The sequence below is a fragment of the Prionailurus viverrinus genome, chromosome E1 (genome assembly GCF_022837055.1).
Source record: "Prionailurus viverrinus isolate Anna chromosome E1, UM_Priviv_1.0, whole genome shotgun sequence".
NCBI classification, from domain to species: domain Eukaryota; kingdom Metazoa; phylum Chordata; class Mammalia; order Carnivora; family Felidae; genus Prionailurus; species Prionailurus viverrinus.
Window position 1 is genome coordinate 20,306,523 of NC_062574.1, and position 22,959 is coordinate 20,329,481.

Consider the following 22,959-nt stretch of genomic DNA (forward strand, 5'->3'; position numbering starts at 1 on the left):
ATGGAAGAAACTGTCCTTCTCTATAAGTGGTCCTAAATGGCTTTTCATCCAAAAAAGTTTCAGCTCCCCTCGTAGTTTTGACCACAGGAATAGTCGTTATTACTACATTGAAGGACTCATTGCCTGTATGGAACTAGAGTTCAGGAAATGGGCTAAGAGAGGTCTCAAGTGTCCAGGACAGGGTCAGGTAAGTAGTAAATGGTGGAGCCAGACTTTGAACTTGGGTTATCTGGCTCTCATTTCCAGGCGTTTCTAATTGTGACATCTGTTCTGTCTGGCATAAATGCTGAGACAGACTAATGATTAGTTTTGCACCATTTCAAAGTCTGCTGTGTAACACATAGCGTCCTTATGTAAGTGCATAGGCTGGTACGAGAGGAGGTCCTTCTGGTCCTTTGTACCTTGATGACCACTTTCAAGCAGGAGTCAGAACAGTCTCCCAGAAAGATTGTAGATGTCTTGCTGAGTGGAGACTTGATAGCTTGGTGAAGTGCCTTTTATTAACCAGGTTAGAAGTTGCTCTCAGCCACTGATTGTACCTTCATCCCTCTGTGGCATTTTAACATTGAGTGTAATATGTAGAATTCTGGTGTCTCAGCCCTAATGAAAATAGACCTTGGCTCATGCTCTGTACCAAACCTGGGAGAATGAGAGTTGATGAAGCAAAGGTATGATCAGGTTTAAGGGCAAAAAGAGTCTGGGGGCTTGGGCATAAAGAGCCTTGGAGGAGGGGTAAAGAGATCATAGTTCTCTCGTCATTTTCTAGCTTTTCTTCCCAGGCCTCTGAAAAACAATGGTGGGGCAGGTTCTTCCTTGCATCCAAAAGTTGTGTGGACATAGCATACTGCTTATGACATTTAGTGGATGAGGTCTGAGTGCAGAATAGATCACTTTCACTGCTTTTCTCTTTACTCTTAGACAGAAGCATTAAAATGTGTGGCTCAGGCTAGCAAGAACAGATCACTGGCAGATTTTGAAAAGGTAAGCATGGTATCGGGTTGGTAGGGAATTGGGTGGAGGAGAGGGGCATTTACATACTTAAAAAAACCTTTTTGTTTGTAAATAATAATAGTTCCACAAGAAGTTTCAAAGATAGTACACAGTGATCCCATGTACCATTCACCCAGTTTCCCCAATGGTTACATCTTAATTATAGTACAGTATCAAAATCTGGAAAGAGTTGAGCACTTTTGTACAATGAAACTTGTTGAGTTGTAATACCTCATTTATATATAGTAACTTTCAGTTTCAAACATTTGTTTCTGTCATCCTTTTCTACTTAATTTTTCACAACAACCTCTTACCTGCATTTTATAGTTGAGGGAGCTGGGGTTCAGCGAGAAGGCCCGAAGCCCCACAGCTCACATGTCAGGGTTCGATGCCAGGCTTGGCACTTGTTCCACATTCCACGGTCTCAGGGTTTCCTTCAGCTCCAGAAATGTCAGCTCTGCTTCTCGTCTGTCGGCAAAGGAGAAGTCTTGATGTATGCTAGTGGACTGGAACACACTTCCTCAGTTCACTCTTCAGGCTCTCTTTGTCTCCTCTGCCTTCCACTCATTGTTAGTGACGGTTTGAAAAGGGAGAACTTGCCTGAGCAGTAGTGTGAGACTTATCTGTTCTCTTCTGAGCCTCTCTTCTCTTAGTCTGAGTATATTGACCAACCTAATAAAAACAAACCTAGATCTAGGAAGAAAAACGTAGTGTGGACAGAGGCTACACCATTTGGCTCTGGGTGATCCCCAAGATTCATCATCTTTGCAGAGCTTTCTTGCTGGTTTCATTCACTTCCTTACTTGTCATGATTTGCTTGCTTAACACCTTATAGCACAGCTGGCATGAGGCTGGATATTGAGACCACTTCTCAGGGTAGATAAATTACATTCATGAATAAACAAAATAGATCATTTTATTTTAAAGTTTGGGATGTTTGATGGGACACTTCTGTTAGTAGGTGTTCCTTGGGAAAAGGGTCTGGGAAACCCTAGGGCTAACCAAAATTAGATGCTTTGCTTTCTGTTAACTGCAGAACTGTATGCTGATGTTCTTTGAACGTTTATTTATTTTTGGGACAGAGAGAGACAGAGCATGAACGGGGGAGGGGCAGAGAGAGAGGGAGACACAGAATCGGAAACAGGCTCCAGGCTCTGAGCCATCAGCCCAGAGCCCGACGCGGGGCTCGAACTCCGGGACCGCGAGATCGTGACCTGGCTGAAGTCGGACACTTAACCGACTGCGCCACCCAGGCGCCCCAATGTATGCTGATGTTCTTGTAAAACTCCACGAGCCAGTTGTGGAATGCATTTCCCGTTATTTACCTCAAAAAACTTTTTTCCTTTTTTTTCACGGAGACCCTATTCACTCTGTGGATACATCTTGAGAACTGCTTGTATAGTTGATTTGGCTTTCAAGCTGAGCTGTTCTTGGGGCTTACGTGGTTTGAGCTGTCAACGTGAGACTTTCCTATAGAAAGATGGTGCTGAGAAGGGGCGCCGTCTTTTAGTTCTTGATGTTTCTTTTCTTCTACTTTCTGTCATAACTGGTCTTTCATCTCAGACCCTCCATAACTTCAGTCAACCATGGATTTACAAAGTCCAGCAGACTACTTAGGAAGCTAGGAGTAGTGTGCCTTTCAGGTGCTTCTGTGTGCCAATCTCTGTGACCGGCTCTCTTGGCAGGCCCTGACAGATTACCGGGCAGAGCTCCGGGATGACCCAATCATCAGTACACACTTGGCCAAGTTGTACGACAACTTGCTGGAACAGAATCTGATCCGGGTCATTGAGCCTTTTTCCCGAGTTCAGGTAAGGACCCTGCGGGGGACCCTGGTTCTTCTCTGGCTAAGCGTTCTCTCTAGCTCCCTCCCTTCCCACACCTATCCACAATAGGAACTTGCTTCCAGGGCTGTGTCTGGAGGGCTAGAGGCTTGAGCTTTTCTTGTGGAGGTGCTGTGGGGTGGAGGCCGGGGAGATGGCCTCTGCTTGTAATCTGAGAGCAGTCCCCTCCTTGCTTCTGTAGTCACCGTGCCTGTGGTAGATACTCCTGTAGGGGCATGTGGGGTAGGAGTGTGTGTTGTCTGGCAATGAGAGGCAGGCAGACGGACAGAGCACGAGAGACCTAAGCATGACCAGAGACAGTCCGTCCCAGAGAGACGCTGGGCCAGGTTTCAGGAGACACAGCAATCCCACCCCCACTCTACCTCCATCTTAGAGGCAGAAGCATGACTCTCGGTGTCGCTGTCTCTCTGCCTTTTCTTTTAGATTGAACACATATCTAGCCTCATCAAACTCTCCAAGGTAAGCAGTCCTGAGCTTGTCTTGGGGGTGGGGACGGGGAGAGGGGCACATGGAGGTGCTGGCATTTACACTGGATGGGCCTGGTTGGAAGGTCCTCAAGCTTCTTCATGTGGTAAGGAGACCACGAGCTCAGAGCTCGAGTTGCATTGTTGCCGTTTTGTTTTCGATCCATTTGCCCTTTTATACAAAACTTTCATGCCCGTGTGATCTTTGACTAGTGGATACCAGTCCCTTTCATCATGTGCTTTGATTTTAGGCCGACGTGGAAAGGAAATTATCACAGATGATTCTTGACAAGAAATTTCATGGTGAGTAAGTCATATAGGCGAGGGGGCTGCTGGTGGTGGGGATGCGGATGAGGCATCACGCTCTTGTTTATCTTGAAAGGAGATGTTCCATTTGTTTCACCTGGTGGCTCCCTGGGATCCTTGCCCCTCTTATCCCCATAAGAGAATGTGTAATAGACATGTGCACATGGAACATGGAGATGCTTTCTGGTTCTCCTCCTTTCTGCAGAAAGGGAGGCAGCTAGGGAGTGGGCTGCTTCTCAAGTGCTTTTGTGTCTAATCCGTTCTTTTACCTGGGTTGCCCTTGTGTTTCCTGCAGGGATCTTGGACCAGGGGGAGGGTGTCTTGATTATTTTCGATGAACCCCCAGTAGATAAAACTTATGAAGCTGCTCTGGAAACAATTCAGAACATGAGTAAAGTAGTGGATTCCCTCTACAACAAAGCCAAGAAACTGACATAGGTGAGTGCTGGCTCCGGGACCCAGGCCTGGGCAGCGCTGTCTTCTGCCTGTCGAGACTGAAAGCCTCCTGGTGGCCTCGCAGCTTCCCCGATTGACACTGCTCTGTCTTCTCTTGCAGAGTTGGATCTGTAGCGGTCCTTTGGAGAGTGTGTGTGGCGGGAGAGTGAAACCTTTGGGGAAAATGCTAGGAGATTCTTTTTTCTTTTTGTTCTACTTTTCGCTCGGAAAGTTTTTAAATCCTCATTTGGTGCATCTGTATTCCAGCCAATAGGTGTGCCAGTTTTCATGTAATCTTTACTGGCCCGACTTGGGAGTGGGGAAATTGCTTAAAAAAAAAAGAAAAAGAAAAAAAAAAGGTTATTCTAAATAAAAGGAAAAAGGCTTACACTACCTAAAGCTGTGCTCTCTGCCTCCTGGGAGAGGGCCGCAAAGCCAGGCGCTCCGCCAACCACTGGGGCTCCTCATCCACCTGCTGGGCGTCAGCTCTCCTCCTCTTCAGAATTGGGTGTTTGCCTGACCATCAAAGCAACGACTTTTTATTCTGTTTGTACTGAACCAAAACAAACAACTGTGTATAGACTGCTATTTTCTTTTTTATTTGAAATGCGGCGTTTCGGTGTTCTTCCCCTGCCACGTGGCCTGTCTCCCGTCCTCCCCCCGACAGTGGCTCCAGCACACCGGCCGGAGGTCCCGCCGCAGCCGCACCCGCACAGCTCGCGCCGACCTGTGGAGGAGTGGGGACGCGGCCAGGAGCTAGTGTCCACCAGGGCCACGCGGGAGCAGTGTGGGCCCTCAGGGGGCCTGCTGTGCATGTGGCTCTTTTTAACACAGTAAACTAGATTAGACGTCAGTGTTTTAATTGCCCTTCTCTGCTCTTTTCTGTCCCTTCTCTTTTCCTCTCAACCAGGAGACCGTCACATGTCTCTCTCCCTCCCTCCTTTCCTCCAGGGGAGTCAGGCTGTCTGAAATCCATCAGCTTCTCTCCCTGTCCCCCTCCTCCTCCTGCTGTCAGATGGATTTAGTCTTTTTTTAACAAGTGAACATTGGAAATGCGACTGTGGGGTGTGGGGCTTTTGGTGTTTTTGTTTTCGTTTTTGTTTTTTTAAAATCTTCGTTGTTGGGTTTTCGAGCAACCTCATGTCCCCCTCCCAGGGAGCTTCTTTATTTACCTCTTAGAAATCGAACGGATGGGAGGTAGAGCATTGTATTTCCGCATGCTTTGTTTTATGATGAGATCACATAGCAAGGCTTTCATGCCGTTTGGGCAGGTAAGCTTCTGTACCTCCGTCGTGCTCAGCTCTATTTTCTTCCTCTCATCTCTTTGTCTTCTCCTCTCCTCCTCCCCTCATGCCTCATTCCCGCTGGCCTCCTTTTTCTTTCCCTTTCTCAGATGATCCTTCCAGGTTTTCGTAATAAATTTATATTTTGTAAAAGGATTTTGTTGTACCAGGTTTTGCATCCTCACTGAATCTGACTGGCTTTTACTTTCCTCTCCAAAATCAGGTTTTTTGTTCTCAACATCTCTCCCCGTCATGTCCAGTCACTGTTTTGGTTTTGGCACCATCAATATCAAATGTACAAACGGTTCTTGCTAACCAACACCAGGTATATCTGATGTTCAGATGAGTTCCAATAAAAACAATTTTTTTTTTCAAAAAGTGTCCTTTCTTGAGTGCTGGAGGGCTTCTGATCAAGTCCACACAGCTCTGTCTAGCCTTCTAGACTGGCCAAACCTCTGGTATCTCATTTGCTTCATGGGAGACCTTTGGACCCAGGGTGAAGTGGAGGGCTTCGGGTAAGAAAGTTGTCGGTGAGGTCGGAGGCGGGAAGTGGTGTGCAGGTATCCTTCCGTTTTTCCAAGGCAACACGGTCCAGTGAGGACACGGTTTGGGTTGTAATCCTCTGCCGCTTCCGTGGTAGGTAATTGTGGTGTGAGGGTTATATGAAGTCAGGGGAGTCCTGACATTCAGTTGTGGTTGTGCTTCTAGTTGGAATCTTTTGGAAAAGCCGTATGATTTTTCACACAGCCCCTCAGACCCCGGGAGTGGTGGTTTGAGGGGCTCTGAGGCTGACAGGAGAGAGGTGTGTGCTCTGGCCGCCAGTTTACTTCAGTCCAAACCACTCTCATTCTGTTTTAGTTTTGTATAGTCTCTTTGTAGTTTCACTTGTGGGAGGATTTTGCTTCACTAAAGGACTTTAAGAGATCTTCCAAAGGGATCCAGTCAGCCCTAGAGCTGGAGAAGAGGGAGGGTTTCCCAAGCCTAGGGCAGCCCCGAGGAGCTCAGTCGGCAGCAGCCCTTTCCTCTGCTCCATTTGTGGGTCTGATGACCTCCTCTAGACCCGTGCTGTCCACTGTGTAGCCACTAGCCTCATGTGGCTGTCGAGCCTTTGAGATGTGGGTAATTCGAAGTGTGATGCGTTGCAAGTGTAAACACAAACCAGACTTCGAAGACTTGGTATGAAACAAAAAATGTAAAATAGCTCAACTTTTTAATATAGATGTTGAAATATTTTGAGGATCATGGGTTAAATAAAATATATTATTAAAACCCACCTGTTTCTTTTTTTTTCTTATTTTTTTAATGTGGCTACTAGAAAATACTCAATTTTATCTATGTGGCTTGCTTTTGTGGCTCACGTTACACTGTTTTGGACTGTGCTGCTCTAGACCTCTGGGACTGCTTTCCCTCCCTGGCCTCCAGGAGGCTGGGTCTGGACACAGCTGAGAGGGTCCGGTGGCCCATGGGCTGGCCTGGGCCAGGCTTCCTCATCTAGGGACCCTTCCTGGCACCAGCGTGCATCAGTGCCAAGGCTTTCTTGTGTGCTAATGAGACAGCGCTGGTGTTGGGAGCAGAGGCTGAGGCGCTTGGCTCTGGAACACTGCTGAGTACTAGTTATGTAATCTGTGCTGCCCAGAAGGGCCACTAGATGCTGCTCTGTGATCCCTGAAGGAACAAAGCATGGCTTCCTCAGAAGCCAGGGCTTAGCCTTGCTTTATCTGGAGCCCTTTCTGGAAGGTAGCTGGCTGGGGCCTTGGCCTCTCCTTCTTGGGGTAGTATGGGAATGGGGCCATGCAGAGGACGGGATTCTCTGATGATACACAGGAATGCCAGCTATAGCATAAGGCTAATGGCATAGATAACAAGGAGGCTGGCCCTTCTAGAAGCTAGAGGCAGGCTATAGGATAAGTAGGCTGATTGATGGGGTTTGGAGCTCTTCTCTGAAGAAGACTGGGAAGAAAACAGCTCTGCTTCGTTCAGCCGGGTCTGCGTTCTGGGGCCTTGATTCTGCCATTTGTGGCAGAATATTGACTTTTCTTCCTTGCCTTGCAATTGGAGCTGTGATGGGGGCTTGGGGTGGTGGTGGTGACGGTGGGTACCTTGAAACAGTGGGCATGGCCGGGTGGATAGGACTTCCGGTCAGCCTCTTTCCTCAGTCACAGTAGCAAGCGGGCTGGCAGTGCACGTTTCATTCATGCTGTGCTGCAAACATGGCTTTGCCTTTGACACGTGAGGAGATTGAGGTAGTAATGCAAAGAGCTCTTTTTGAAAGTGCTAGGGAAGGCTGGCTGAACAAAGGCAAGAAGAGAAGATACCAGAGTGTGGTCAGATTGGAAAAGGCCCAGGCAAGTGCATGCTTCTTAGGTTTGGGAAATTGAAATGGGGTAAGGTGGACCTTGGTGCTGTCTGCCATGAACTGGAATAGCTAGAACTGAAATTTGTAGGTACAGGGAACAGGGTGGGTCCAGACAGTTCTAAGGGGAGGATTACAGGCTTCGAAATCTAGGCCCGTTTTGTGAAATGGAAAGCATTTAACCTTTGCTCAACACGAGAATCTGAAGGCGACCCTGAGAGGCAATATGGACAAAGGCTGGGCCTCTGGGCCTCTCCACCTGGGGCTGGTGGGAGAAGGGCTTAGCCTTAGAGAAAAGAGAGTAATTGGGCCAGGGGGCCTGGAGGAGATTACCTCTTCAAGCTCCTTACTATAGGGAAGGAGGGTTGAGGATCACTCCATTTTCAAAGCAGGCAGAGGTTGTACACCGAGGAACATTTGGAGGGAGGGGCGCAGACAGCTAAGGGCCTGCTTTCATCTAAGTTAAGATGACAGCTGCTGTGGAGGTTTCAGAAGTAGCCCTCTGGGTACAGAACAATGCATTTTCCATTCTACGGTCACCAAAGTCCCTAAAGCTTTCAATTGCCACTATTGACAGAGAAATCGCTGGGTAGTACATACACAAATTCTAGCGCTTTCTGACTCGATAGCAGCATTGTTCTGTGTAGGGCAGTAGGCAGAACTGGCAGAGCTGGCACAGGTTGACAGCCTCGTGTGAAGTGGCCAGGGAATTGGGTAGTCTAATCTGGATTACCACTTCCTTATCTTTTGGTCCAGAGGTGATAATCTGGATTAAGATACGGATTGGAGCTTCTGTTTCTCTGGTTTGTGGTCTACTCTAAATCAATTTACAGAACAAAACTAAAAGAAAAACAAATGAATGATTCTTGTGAAGGATCTGAATTCTTGTCTGTGAGAGGAATTGTTCTTAGTCGAGTCAGAATTTTACAATTTTACTGGTGCCAGATCTTCAAATAATACATGTTTTGCATGAAAACCAGTTAAATCAGAGGATCAGAGGCTGGTTGGAAAAACGGTTGCTTCAGCTTTACTAGAACTGGTAAGAGGGCCAGTGGAAACGTCGAGGTCACATCTGTGAAGGACTGGCCCGTCTCTGGGGCAGCGGACGACCCAGGGGCTCTCAGAGCCCTATTGGTGTGGGAAAGCCAGGCGGTATTTGCGGACCAACCCGGAACGCCTACGCCTCTTTGGCCTGGATTTCTATTTACCTCTAGGCCCGGGGCATTTACCTGGAGTGCGGGAACAGAGGACCCGGAGGGGGAGGCACGAAAGTCGATGGGACAGCCCATCGGGATGCGAGTGGCTTCAGCAAAGGCTTCTCCTCCCCCGGCGCCCGAGCATCTTTCCCGGGTGGCGAGGATGTTAATGGAAAAAGGGATCTCGGAGTCCCGGCCAGCCTCTGTGGATGGCTTCTCGTGCGGCAACCTCAGTCCGGGCGGGCCGCGCGTCGCCAGGGCGGGGACGCGGCCGAGAGCGCCCCCGCGGCCCGCGGCTGCGGGCGCCGCGGCGGGAACAAAGGCAGCACGTGTCTGGGCGGGGCGGCGGGCGGGTTCGGCCCTCGGCTGCGCGGGGCGCCCGGGACTCTCACGCGGCCGGGCTGCTGCTGGCGCGGCGGCGCAGAGCGGGCGGCGAGCGGTGCGGGAGGGGCGGCCCCAGGGGCGGGGCGGGGCTGGCGCCGCGAGTACCCGCCGCCACCGCCCGAGTCCGGGTCCTCCAAGGGGCGCGGCGAGTAGAGGCGCTCGGGATCGCGGCCGCGTCCCTGTCCGCACCGCGCCCGGCTGTCGCTGAGGACCGCGGCGGCCCCGGGCTCCCCGGCCAGAGCAGGCCAGCCCGGCGCGTGGGCCGCGCGCGCGCGCCCCCGACAAGGAGGCCGCGGAGGAGCGCGCCGGGGCGGGAACGGGAGCGCGGCGGCGGCGGCGGCGAAGGCGGCCGGCGGGGGGCGGGGCCGCGGCGTCTGCAGAACCTTGGACAGAAGCTCCGGAGCCGCCGCCGCCGCCGCCGCCGAGCGCGAGCCCCGCCGAGCCGCGCCGAGCGCGGGGGACCGCGGGCCCGAGCCGCGGCGCGCATTGCGGAGGGAGGGCGCGGAGCGCAGGAGCCGCCGCCTGCCGGGTAAGCCTGCGCCCCGCGGCCGCCCGCTGCCCCCGAGGAGCCGGGGCCGGGGTCGGGGTCGAGGCCGCGCGCGGTGTCGAGGCGGGGGTCCCCGGGCACCTCCCGCCGGCGCCCGGGCCCCACCCGCCGCCGTCCGGACCGCAGCGGCCGCGGCAGGCGGGCGGGGGGTGCTGCAGTGGAGGCGGCCGGGCTGCGGCGCGGGGGCGCAGGGGCGCGGGGCCGGGGCCAAGTCCGCGGGGGCCGCCTGGGCCAGGGTGGAGGAGCGCGGCGCCGAGCCCCGCCTGGTGCTGAGAACCATCTTGTTTTCCACGCAGATCCGAAGGGGCAGCACGCGCCCCCGGGAGCGCCCCCGCCTCCTGCCCGGGGCCGCCGCGGGCTCGCTGAGCTGTCTTCTCCCTCCGGCCGGCAGGCTGGGCGCACAGGGGCGCGGGCCCCCGCCCGGCGCGCAGCGGCACCATGGGCACGGTGCTGTCCCTGTCCCCCAGCTACCGGAAGGCCACGCTGTTTGAGGATGGCGCGGCCACGGTGGGCCACTACACGGCCGTGCAGAACAGCAAGAACGCCAAGGACAAGAACCTGAAGCGGCACTCCATCATCTCCGTGCTGCCTTGGAAGAGGATCGTGGCCGTGTCGGCCAAGAAGAAGAACTCCAAGAAGGTGCAGCCGAACAGCAGCTACCAGAACAACATCACGCACCTCAACAATGAGAACCTGAAGAAGTCGCTGTCGTGCGCCAACCTGTCCACGTTCGCCCAGCCCCCACCGGCCCAGCCGCCCGCACCCCCTGCCAGCCAGCTCTCGGGCTCCCAGACCGGGGTCTCCTCCTCGGTCAAGAAGGCCCCGCATCCTGCTCTCACCTCCGCAGGGACGCCCAAACGTGTCATCGTCCAGGCGTCCACCAGCGAGCTGCTGCGTTGCCTGGGCGAGTTTCTCTGCCGCCGGTGCTACCGCCTGAAGCACCTGTCCCCCACGGACCCTGTGCTCTGGCTGCGCAGCGTGGACCGCTCGCTGCTTCTGCAGGGCTGGCAGGACCAGGGCTTCATCACGCCGGCCAACGTGGTCTTCCTCTACATGCTCTGCAGGGACGTCATCTCCTCCGAGGTGGGCTCGGACCACGAGCTCCAGGCCATCCTGCTGACCTGCCTGTACCTCTCCTACTCCTACATGGGCAACGAGATCTCCTACCCGCTCAAGCCCTTCCTGGTGGAGAGCTGCAAGGAGGCCTTTTGGGACCGCTGCCTCTCCGTCATCAACCTCATGAGCTCCAAGATGCTGCAGATCAACGCCGACCCACACTACTTCACACAGGTGTTCTCCGACCTGAAGAATGAGAGCGGTCAGGAGGACAAGAAGCGGCTCCTCCTCGGGCTCGATCGGTGAGCCCTGTAGCCCGCATCCTGGCTCAAGGATTCAATTCATTTTTAAAAATTTATTATTAAGCAAATCAGATTTTGTGTACAGTATGTGTCTAGCAAAGCCACCGAGGGCCTGTCCCTTCCCACCTTCTCTCCTTGGGGTTTTCCTCAGCCCTGCTGAGAACTCTGGGCGCTTTTGAACTCCCGAACCTTGTGCAAAACCCAGAAGATGTATCCAGAGCCACCCAGGCCACCGACCTCTCGACTTTGGGGAATTCAAAGGACTGACCTGCCTCTGCCACCTGTGCCCTTGCTGGACCAGGGCAGGTGAGGCTGCCCGCTGCGTCTGGCATGGGAGCCGGAGTTGGGGGGGGCCTCTGGCCAGTTGGCCCAGGGAGCAGTTGGCATTTCCGGTTGGAGGTCCTTTTCTGGCTCCTGTTTTGGGTCGTCCATTCTCCCAGAGGCTTGTGGAGCTCACCGCCCTGACCGAGCCACGAGTGGGGTTGTGAAGGCCGGATGCCCGCCACCCGGGGACCACTCTTCAATCATGGAGAAGCCGGCCTGGTACAAAGATTGCGTCCTGTCGTTTGGCCGCACACGACCCTGGTTTGCTCTTTTTTCTTTTTTAGGGAGAAGGGCTTTCCTTTAGTGAAGACACAGAACTTGCCCCCTGGCCACCCCTCGTCCCCTGCTCCCAGCCATGTTGGTGGTGTTGGTCAATGAGCTGGTTTGACTCATGAAGTTCTTTGATTTGGGGTCCTAAAGGAGTGGGGTGGAGCTAGGGACAGTTCCTTTCCTGGGGGAATTTTTCATTTGACTAATGCAGCTCACTCACCCTGTGGCGGAGGCCAGGGCAGCTGCAGGTGCCCATTACCAACAGCCTGCCTTCCAGGCGGGTGGGGGAGTCGTGCCCGAGACCGGCCAGTGCCCACCTAAGGGCTAAGGCCTCTTGCCGGTGCATGTGACATTTTGGTCCACAGAGCTGGGGTGAGGGGGTGATGTCAGGGATCAGGGTGATGTGGTAGTGATTGCAACCCCCACCCCCTTCCCCACCCCTGTTCATTTAAAGCTGTTTCCAAACAGTTCAGTTTCTTCTGAAGACGAAGCCTTGCCCTGCAAGGCCCGAGGAGACCACTGGATCTTGGAGACAATTCCAAGACGGGAGTAACGCTCCTGCTTGCTTCCGAAGCCTGCTGATTCTGCGCCTGATCATTTGCAGCTGCTGCTTGGGGTTTCCGCCTCACCCCAGCGGCTGTGAGAACACGCAATGTGTGCTTAATCAGTTTCCTTTCTGATTCTCCCAGATTTGGTGGCTTGGGACTTGGGAGAGGAGCGGGAGAAGGGAGCCAGTCTTCCTCCATGGCCCGGCACTCCGGCTTTGGGGAACAAAGAGCAACGTGAAGCCGCTCTGGAGACTTCTCTCTCTTCCAGTCCCAGTCCCCCCCCCCTCCTCCCGGGGAGCGCTGGCATGGGGGGGCCGGGGGAAGGCAGAGGGTCCTTTGACACAGGATTAGGTTCCAGGTGGCTGCTGGTTTCGGCACAAACACTACTGAAATTGACGCTTAACAAGAGAAAGCTGTGAAACTGAGGCCCCGGTTTAAGAGGAGCGTTCGGTTCCCAGACCAGAGGAGGAGGGCCTGCCCCGTGCTGGGAGGGCGTTTGCTCGGCTGCGCCTCAAGGCCCACGGAGCCCTCCCGGGGCCTGCCAGATAACCTGCCGTGGAGCTGGAAGGAACCTGCGGCTGCCCGCACTGCTGGCGCAGACTGGCCGCTGCCCGGGCGGAGCTGTCGCACGGCCTGTCTGTTCAGATCCCGCCGCCACGTGCGACCTGAGGTAGGAGGCCCTCGGGGGCAGCAGGCCCTGGCGGCTTGGAAAAGGGAGGTTCGGGTGCCAAGGCTCAAGAGGAGGGGGCACGTGTCCGTAGTCCACTCGTTGGGCGGCTGAACTTGGCCTGAAGCTGTGCAGTTAAGTTGCATCCCCAGGATTCCGGTTTTGTGCGTTTCCTTCTCTTTCTCCGTATTTATTTTTTTATTTCTTGGAGGAGGTGCAAATTTCAGGAGTGGTCGGGGACTTAAGGAAATAAGTCTGTGGTCCGCGCCACCCCCCCCCCCCCAACCCCCAGTGTGAAGCCTGCCACGTTTCTCCTCCCTGCCCTTGCGCCGGTCAGGATTGTGTGAAGGAACCCATGTACTTGAGCGTGCAGGCAGTGAACCCATTTGACATGCTGCTATGAAGACTACTTTTAGAACAACACTTAAAAAAAAAAAAAAGGAAAAAAAAAACCTAACCTACGGAAAAAAAAAACAAAACCCTTTATTCTTTAATTGTTGCTTTTACAGTGATATTGTGCATGCGAACCAGGAGCATTTTGTGTCTTAAGAAAAATAATCTTAGAACAGATGGCTGTGAGCATTACACCCGTCGACAGAACAAGTCACAGGAATAATAGTTCAGGATTTGGTTTTCCTCTTTTTCTTGTAAACCTGAAGGGTTGATATATTCTTTCCATACATTATTAGAATCTAGTTTTGTTCCAAAGTTGTTAAACTTGCAATGAAAAGAAAATGTGCCATTTTTTTCCCACTCGGAATTATTCATAGCTGTATATTTGAAACTGCTAATTATGCGTGCGGTGTATGTTCTTAGTGCAATTTGTTCTGTAGTTCCTCTTTGACCAAACCGTGGGTATTGTTAACATTAATTTATATTTGTCTCATCCTGTATGTGTGTGTGTAGTGTGTTTGTAAGTATGTGTGGTTTATAATCTGACAAGGTCATGAAGCTCAGTTTGGCTGTAATTTAATTCCCCTTCCCTTATTTTTATTTATTTTTGTACTGTGCTGATTAAATAAAAATGCACTGACCATCCATTACATAGGCCTCTTTTTGTGGGCATGCCATTCACAAGTGGGGGTGGCGGGGGGGCTAGTAGAAATGATTCCTCCGCTCCAAACGTAATTGGATTTGTGTTATGGGTTGTGGGGGGAGAGGAGGGAGGTCAGGGCTCAGGGCAAGGGCTTAACCAGTGTGTTCAAAGTTAAGGTGATTAAGAGAGAAGCACAGGTGAAGTCAACTCTGGCTTAGTAGGGCATCGGGGGCAGGAGTTGCTCCTCAGAGGCTCCCTTGGCTCTGCGGAGCTGGGTGAGAGGGCCCTGCGGCCAGGGGGTTGGGGGGCGGGGAGGAGCAGGCCTAGGCGTGTCCTGGGGAGGTGCCGAAGGGGCACCAGACCCAAGACCCCATTTACGGGGCTTGGCTCTGAGGCTGCTGCCCCCACATGTCCCGGGCCAGGCTCTGCTCAGTGCCCGTCGCCGCGATGCCAGGATGCCGGGATGCTTCCTCTCTGGCCAGCGCGTGTGGAGGGGTGTCCGCGTGGCTTGGCCCTGCCAGTTTAGTTCTGTGCAGGTTTCCAAGAGTGACCAATCCAGCCCTGGGGCTCCCAAATCAGCAGCCACCATGGCCCATGATTGTGGCAAGGGTGGGGCCCCTACCGGCTACATGGCCACTGCTCTGTGCCCACTCCTGCCACCCGCCTAAGCTTCAGGGCCTAGGGCAGCATGGACTCCAGCCTCCCCAGGACCTGCACCCTGTGGTCCGGAGGTGCCCCTGGACACTAGGAAGGCATTTCCACCCAGCTTGTACCTTGAGAGCTGTCGGCTTTGTGATCGAGGCCACGGACTTTTCTCAGGGCGTCTCCCTTGGTCTGATTCACAGAAGCGGGGCTGCACGTGCTTCTCCCCCTATCTCCTCCCCATCTCCCCCCCCCCCCCCGCCCCAGCTTCCCCCCCCTCCCCCGCCCCATGATGGTCACCGGGTGGCTCCAGGGCGTGGGGATGCTCTGCCATCTCTGCACCTAGCTCACCTGCAGCCCCCGCCCCCACTCTGTCCTGAGAGGTCCCGATGCCTCCGGCTCATTCTCCTGCCACCCCCATGGTCCCCAGCCAGCCGCTGTGGGCATCGGAGCCCTTCCTTCACGTAGGCGCTTGGACTTCAGTCACGGTGAACCAGGTGAACTTCGAGCCTAGCGCACGGGCCTCAAAATGGTGGAACAAAATGCTTCCATTGAACGCCGCCGCCTCCTGGCCTTCCCACAGCTTTCTTCTCGCTAGCTGTTTAATATTTTTGTTCAGAAGCCTCCAGTAAATTACCCTCCATTTTACCTTATTTGTGCCTCATGCTCCCTCCCATCCCCTGGGATAACAGCTTTTTACCAGCTGAAATGTCACAATTGTAGGTATAGTTCTCAATTACAGATAAGCAGGACACCTTTAAAAATAAGATTTAATGCTTTATTGCTCTTGACGGTAAATCAAAATATGCTCTAGAAATAAAGTTAATTTAATGGAAAATAGGAATAAACGCAGCAAACCATAAAACTGCATTTAATTAGATCAAGAGAAACACTTCATTGCATACAATCACTGTGTCCTCGGGCTCTCCCCGGGCACCCAGGAAGCATGACTGAGACCACACCCTCAGTTCCTGGTCGTTCTTTCCTCCCACGTGCTGGGATAGGACATCACGAGAAAGTGCTTGTCGACCGCCCTCGGCGGGAGGCCCCTGCGCTGGGCCGGGGAGCCACAGGCGGCCCTGGAAGGCAGGAGAAAGGACTCCAGCCTCAGAGAAACCCTCATTGGCATGTTCCATTTCGGTGTGTCTAAAACATACCTGTGCACATATCTAGCGTAAAGCAACAGGTGTGGGGAAGTCAGTGGAAAGGAGAGGCGCCGTTCCAGTTAGGATGGTTCAACTAGTGTCAAGGTGATTGGCAAAACTCTGTTGCTAAACCAGGCTGATGGCACCTCTGTGCTGTGCAGGCAGCTGACCAGGCTTCGAGAATGAGAATGGGTGTCGGAGGACAGGATGCCAAGAGGACTTTTTGTTGCAAACTGCACGGGGTGCGGATGTTTACAGACCCTGGGAAGTCGGGGCTGGGGGCGTGTGTGCATGAGAGCAGGCTGCTGGGACCACCTGGGGGTCAGCCAGGTGACCATGTCAGGCACAGGACGCTGTGCTCAGGCACTTGGTGTGTTTTGCAGCGTCAATGTGGCGGGTCGGGAATGTGGCGGGGTTGGGGGGGGGGGAAGTGGGTGGGGGGTAGGGTGCGGGCAGCGTCTGTGGCAGAAAGTGAAGAAAACAGCAGCACGTCCTTGTGACACCCTGCCGGTCTCCTCCTGAGCCGTGGGCTCACCCTCAGCGCCCTCCCCACACGGCGTGTCCCAAGTCCCTCCTTTTAAGGCTCCTGGCCTGGAGGCCTGGGCTGCCCAGAGGCTCGGGGCGGAGTCCTCAGCTGTGGCTCAGGAGCAGGGCGGTCTCAGGAAGGCATGTGAGGTGCCCGTGCTTTTGGCCGGGCACGGACCGGCAAGACGGTGGCCCTCTCCCGGCGCGAGGTCTGTGTGCCCAGCCCGGGCCCCAGCTGCGGCAGGGGGTGTATGCAGGGCAGGGTGGGCATCCTGGCCTGGCCTGCAGCGCCAGGACCCCCCAACTCTGTTTCTGTCACTCCGCCCCTCTGGCCCCGGTCCTCATTCTCCAAGTAAGTAGGAAACAGAGGTGTGGGAAGGGGAAAACATCCCAACTCCCCCCTCCCCCCCCCCAAGCACTCACTCCCTGGCTCCCGTGACTCCGTTTTCTTATTGGTGTTCTGACAGGAGTGTGGGCACCACAGACGCAGTACCGGATGAGCAGCCCTGCAAGCCACACCGTGTCCGTGTGCAACCACCACGGGCCCAGGCCGTGTGGTAAAGGAAGCTGGCCTTTGGAGCACCTGCTCCCTCTCGGAGAGGTGGCCTCGGGCCCCGGGGCACCCGGCTGGGCTGCCAGCTGCCAGCTCCTGGGCTGAGGGGCCGGCCCTGCAGCTGAACCTGCTCACCTGGTGGCTTTGGCTGACTGCTGGGGGAGGGGCTCCGCCAAGGAGCGCTGAGCGAGGTCCCGGGGCGGGGGTTGGGGGGGGGGGGGCTGTGGTCACCTTGGGGGAAAGAGGGGTGGCAAGCTGGACTCACGGAGAGAGCAGGGCTCCATCCCCGGCCAGTCCCCCAGGGAGCACGTTTTTGGTTGGGGACATCGCGTCCACCCCTCGCAGCCCGGGTCGCTGGTCAGCGGGTCAGGGCACACTGACCTGACCTGGCCAGGGGGCGCAGGGAGGGCAGAGGTTTCTCTGACTCCAGGCACCATCAAGTTGTCTCCGAGGGTATGAGCCCAGGGCTCTGTGGCAGGGCACCGGGGTCTTGGGTTTGTGGAGTGAGGACCGTGGAAAGTTGGGGCAGAGGAGGATGGAGACCAAAGGCAGAAAGGCAGCAAGGAGACCTCAGGGGAGGAGCCTTGGAGGAGGCAGAAGAGGGCTGGGCTCCAAGCACAGACCCTCCCGAGCTGGTTTGAAGCGGGCAGCAGCGGGCAGTCAGCAATTAGACGGGGGCCTGCGATGCGGAGCGGCTGGGGGCGGGGGGCTGCCCGGCTCCGCGGCCCCCGCGCCCTGGCGAGGCCTCCCCGGTGAGCGGTCAGTTCCCGGGCACGCTGAGGATGAAGCCTGAGCGGTTCTTGGTGAAGTCGGGCTCCGGCTGGTTGAGCCGCGTCTCCACGGAGACCGTGCACTTCTTCCCGTGCAGGCTGCACTGCACGGGGTTGGTGACGTTGACTTGAAGGTGGCGCTTCTCACTGGAAGAACCGAAAAGAGAAAGCCCAGACGGGCAGTTAGCAGGCAGCCGGAGTGGGGTGTGCTTCCCTGGCAACCCCTGGGGCTGGCCGATCGCTGAGCTGCTGTGGGCCTCGCGGGTGCCCTGGGGTCACGGTCCCAAGTGGTGCCCCCGGAGAGGGCGAGGGCGGCCAAGGCCGGGGCTGGGCTGCAGCCTCAGGCCAGAGCCAGCAGCCATCAGGGGCCTGCTGCCCGGCTCCGCAGCACCTGGCCTGTAGGGCTGGACCGGAGCGGGGAAAACGTGGTGGCACCGGGGCCGCCGAGGCTCTGGCCTCAGGCTGAGGGCCTTGGGGAGGGGCGTGGGGTTCTGATTCGGGACGACTGGTTGTCTTTGGTGGCAACTGGGAGGCGCGTCCAGGGGTGACTGGAGGTTCTTGCCCGCGCGCCTTCCCTGCCCAGAGGAATGGCTTCCAGGAGTCCCACCCCGGCTGTGCCCAGCGGAGAGAGGCGCCTTCTGTCCATCCGCTCACTCCTGCTGGCTCAGCCCCGGCGCCCGGGCTCATGCCCCTTCAGCTGCTTTGTGCCTGAGAGATGCAAGGGGTTAAGAGGAAGGCCTGCGGCATCTGTGGGTGCTGGCCTGGTGCAGCAGGGCCCCCCGGGCCCCTGCCCTTGTGCCGCGGAGGACGGACGCAGCCGAGGTATTTCAGGCTTCCTCCCGCCCCTTTCCCGCCTGCTCTCTCACGGGGTGTGTCCCACGGGCAGACAGTGGATCAGGAAGAGACTCGAGGTTATCACTTGTGGGCATTAGGTGTCTTAATACTTAATGTCTTGCTGGCTGCAGCTAAAACCTTGGCTTAGCTATTTTTAATCAGACTTGGACATAAAAATAGAGTCCACCAGAGGCAGTGACTCAGGCACGGCTGGATTCCTGGGGGAGCCAGGGCTGCTGTGCAGGGTCAAGGTGTGGGGCCCCGAGACCCTCGTCCCGCTGTCGGGCTGGCCCAGGGCAAGCCAAGCCCCTGCGCTCAGCTCTGCCCGCAGCTGGAGATGCCTCCGGGACCCCGAGCCTGCACCTACCAGGGCTTGGTCAGCCTCCGTGTCCCTCTTGTCACCCTGCCACAGCCTCTGGGCACCTCTGGCTGGAATCATGTCCTCTGGGGATGTCTCCCTTCTGACCCTGGCAGAGGCCTCCCCTTTGGCCTTCCCTCAGTGCACTGCTGGGGACAGCCTCTGCCTCCCGCCTTCTGTGTCTGCGCCTCTCCTCCCCATGGTACAGCAGTGTGCACACAGTAGGTTCTAGATGCACCTGGCGGACTCAGACCTGAGGAAATGGCTCTAACAGGGCCACATTCCAAACACTGAGGCGGGGGATGGGACGCACCAGCCACCCCCACGTTCTTGTCTTGGTACAACTGGGACATTGCTACTTTCAATAGGGCCCTTCGGACTCCAGACCCTTCCCAGTGCCCTGAGTACAGTATCTGCAGAGAGCTGCCCCCGACTTCACTCCTCCTCCCTCTTTTGGGCTCTGGGTGTCTCCAGTATCTGCTCTGCAGTCTTGGTGCAGGGTCGAGGCAGGTGGGAAACCTAAGAGGAGCGAATGGCTACCGTGGAACGGGTCACAGGGTAGCAATGCCCGACTTTGCCTTGAAAACGGAGGCCCCGGTGCAGGGTTGCAGGACAGAGAAAACCGTAGAGAACCAGTGCTCCGATTTGCTTCTCCCCACACTGGGCGGGGCTGGGAGTTTCTGTCCCAGCCTTTCTGTGTCCCAATCGGGGAGCAGTCCCAGCACGGGTACTGGTCTCCGCTTAAAAAAAATTTTTTTTTCAACGTTTATTTTTTTTGGGGACAGAGAGAGACAGAGCATGAACGGGGGAGGGGCAGAGAGAGAGAGGGAGACACAGAATCGGAAACAGGCTCCAGGCTCTGAGCCATCAGCCCAGAGCCCGACGCGGGGCTCGAACTCCCGGACCGCGAGATCGTGACCTGGCTGAAGTCGGACGCTTAACCGACTGCGCCACCCAGGCGCCCCTGGTCTCCGCTTTTAGAATGAGAGCCCTGGAGGGCAGGGAGGACCTATGGGGCTCACACACCGCACTGTGTGCACAGGGACGCTCCCCAGGTGCTGTCGGGGGACATGTACATTTGTAGCTGCACTGCTGTCATGGGTTCACAGGGCCACCATGACGTGCGGGCTCATGTCCTCTGCTCGGCCGGCTGCTTCCTCCCAGGAACACATCTCTGCCAACCTCAGGTGCTCCCTGCAGCCTCGTAAGTGCCGGGCACGATTGGTTGAGATCCTTGTAGGGCTCCAGAAGGGAGGCCTGCTACTTAGCAAAGGAATATTCCGTACTGTCGCCTTAAGTGACAGTCTGTGCCTGTGCTCCTGCTCCTTCCCTTGGCATAGCACTGAGTGGCCCTGCCCTGATTCCCAGCCTATCTTCATGGGGTGCCGAGGGGTTTTCCCAGAAGAGGGGGGTGAGGGGCTACATGTAATGCTTTTTAAGTATTTATTTATTTTGCGAGAGAGAGAACAAAAGAAGGGGAGGGGCAGAGAGAGAGAGAGGAAGAGAGAATCCAAAGCAGGCTCCCCACTGTCAGCGCAGAGCCCAGTGTGGGGCCCGAACCTGTGAACCGCAAGATCATGACCTCAGCTAAAAACAAGAGTCAGACACTTAACCGACTGAGCCACCCAAGCGCCCCTACACGTGATGCTTTTAGAACAGAACAACACTGCAACAGAACAACATTGGCTGGAGGAAGAACCAACTTTCTGGTCTCAAGAGCTGGGCTAAGCCATCATCTGCCGGTGCCATCCGTACACGGCCATCGACAGGTGACAAAGGAAGATGACGTGGTTCCTCAGTAAGTCACACATAGAATTATTACCACGTGACCCGGCGATCCCTTCCACTCCCGGAGATCTATCCGAAAGAACCGAAAGCAGATGTTCACACAACATGTACAGGAATGTTTATGACAGCATTATTTACAGTAAACAAACGGCAGGACCAATCCGAATCTCTACCAACTGATGAAGGGACAAAGTATATCCATTCGATGAAGTGTTATTCAGGAAGTACTGACACAGGCTACAACATGGATGAACCTTGAAAACATGCCAAGTGAAAGAAGCCATGTAGTGTAGAATCCCACTTACAAGAAATGTACAGAGTTCCCAAATCCATAGAGACAGAAACAGGAGTGGGGCGGATAGGGACTGCTTCCAGGCTTTGGGAGGATGAGAATATTCTGGAACTAGACAGTGGTAATGGTCGCACAGCACCGTGAATGTGCTGAATGTGACTAATGGTAAATTTACGTGTCTTTTACAACAATTAAAAAAAAAAAAAGTGGATCGATCTAAAGGAAACCTAAGAACTTGCCTTCAAACCATGTTTTCTTTTCTCATTTCAAGCTCAACTGAAATGGTTTTAAGACCAGCAAGGGGGTGCTTGTGCCTGTGCTGGAGACAGGACAGTAGCTGGGTACAAGCGGCAGACAGGAAGTGGACATTCCGGAAGGGTCATCTGACCTCTCTTGCTGGAGCTTCCCCACATTGGAGATCTTCATAAAGCTCGAGCACCTTCTTCATTTCGTAGAGAAAGGAGAGCAGATTTAATAGGTGGGGGCAGGGTATCTCCCCCTGATGGCACGCCAAGCCAATGACAGCTGCCGTTGGAGGCTGGCTGCAAGGGGGAGGGGCTTTTTCCTCCCCATCTTCTGTTACAGGATTTAATGGCTCAGCAAACTCTGGAATTCGGGGACTTTCATCTTGTTTCATCTGTTCGAAGCCATCACTGCCGGCAAATGGCCTTTATCAAATTACGTTCCTTCATTTTGCACCTAGGCTCCCGTCCTCATGAGAGAAATCTGTGGATAAACGCAAGACCCGATCCATGGGGGCCCCCAAGTGAGCCCTGTATTTTTTGTAGGGCCTGCACAGAGCAGGGCAACAAAAGTCTCCTCTCGTCCAGCCCCGCTCGGACGAAGCCCGCTCAGCTGGGACGTGGAGACGCCCACCCACTGGTCTGCTCCGATGCCCCCCAGGACTCGCAGAAGCGAACGGGCCAGCTTCTCTTCTCAGTGGCGTTGCTGGCATCCCCTGCTGGAGTAGTGGTGACCCTGTTCTGCTAAATGCACTTTGAAGGAAAATGGAACGGGAGAGGGGGGCAGGGCAGGGCACTGCCTGTGAACGCATCCTCTGGGGGCTGGCGAGGTGTTCCCGAGAATGTGAGGCTAACGCTACGCGCTCCCGTGTTTGCTCACAGGATGTGGCGGGAAGAAGCTCGCCTGGCACCGAGCACAGGCAGGCTGTAAACGGACGCTTCTCACAGTCATCAGAGGTGTAGCAAGCGTGCCGTGACGGGCCCCAGGGTCCCCGGGTCAGGCCATTCAGCCAGGCGCAAACGCGGAGGCTCGGGTGCTCGCGGGGGCAATGCCACGGAAGGGGCGACTGGAGCTCGTGTGTGTAGCTGCGTCACTTCAGGAAGCAAGGCCCGCTGCTCGTGTCAGACCACAGAGGCCTAGGAAGTGCTACTTCTTTCTCAAAACCCGGCTCTAGGAAGTGCTACTTCCGTTTTTGCCAGGGCCGAGTGGCTCCTTGGACTGCGGGCACTTCTAAAGCGAGTCTAACGGTCCAGTGCCATGCGGTCCTGAGAGTGGGGGTGTCCCACCTCCTGGTCTACCGAGTCCCGTTCGAGTTTGCCTCTGGTGAGGTATGGGGTCACCACTTCTTTGTGGAAGATAAAACTCCCCTTGTCATTGCGTGGCTCTCCGCAGGCAGCTTGTCCCAAGGCCCCCCGCCCCTCCCCAGCCTGGCGCCCGCCTCCACAGCACTGAACCGGTGGGCAGAAACCCCACGTGCCCTACTTGTGGCCCTGCCTCTGCTCTCTCTGCCCTGGCCACCATCACCCTTTAAAAAAAAAAAATTTTTTTTTTAATGTTTATTTCTGAGACAGAGACAGAGCACGAGTGGGGGAGGGGCAGGAGAGAGAGGGGGAGACAGAATGTAGAGCAGACTCCAAGCCCTGAGCTGTCAGCACAGAGCCCAACTCGGGGCCTGAACCCATGAACCACGGGATCATGACCTGAGCCGGAGTCAGATGCTTAACCGACTGAGCCACCCAGGTGCCCCAAGGCACTCCCATTCTTGACGGGGTGACAGGCACACACGAACACCCTGTGATTCACA

The 22,959-nt window shown here is 55.3% G+C and overlaps 3 protein-coding genes across 3 annotated transcripts in view; 2 read left to right on the plus strand and 1 right to left on the minus strand.

The window, feature by feature from the left end:
- Positions 1-5,700, plus strand: part of PSMD11 (proteasome 26S subunit, non-ATPase 11) — a 30,054-nt gene extending 24,354 nt beyond the window's left edge. Inside the window, exons 9-14 of the mRNA XM_047833067.1 lie at positions 919-981; positions 2,676-2,801; positions 3,258-3,293; positions 3,550-3,601; positions 3,900-4,042; positions 4,161-5,700. Coding sequence (XP_047689023.1) covers positions 919-981; positions 2,676-2,801; positions 3,258-3,293; positions 3,550-3,601; positions 3,900-4,042 — 420 coding nt within the window. The 3' untranslated portion in view covers positions 4,161-5,700. The remainder of the gene's footprint in view (positions 1-918; positions 982-2,675; positions 2,802-3,257; positions 3,294-3,549; positions 3,602-3,899; positions 4,043-4,160) is intronic.
- Positions 5,701-9,681: 3,981 nt separating this feature from the next.
- CDK5R1 (cyclin dependent kinase 5 regulatory subunit 1) lies at positions 9,682-13,999 on the plus strand. Its single transcript, XM_047834022.1, has 2 exons — positions 9,682-9,784; positions 10,099-13,999. The coding sequence occupies exon 2, from the start codon at positions 10,241-10,243 to the stop codon at positions 11,162-11,164; it is 924 nt and encodes a 307-aa protein (XP_047689978.1). The 5' UTR covers positions 9,682-9,784; positions 10,099-10,240; the 3' UTR covers positions 11,165-13,999.
- Positions 14,000-15,411: 1,412 nt separating this feature from the next.
- MYO1D (myosin ID) overlaps positions 15,412-22,959 on the minus strand; it is a 358,631-nt gene continuing 351,083 nt past the window's right edge. Inside the window, exon 22 of the mRNA XM_047833109.1 lies at positions 15,412-17,787. Coding sequence (XP_047689065.1) covers positions 17,631-17,787 — 157 coding nt within the window. The 3' untranslated portion in view covers positions 15,412-17,630. The remainder of the gene's footprint in view (positions 17,788-22,959) is intronic.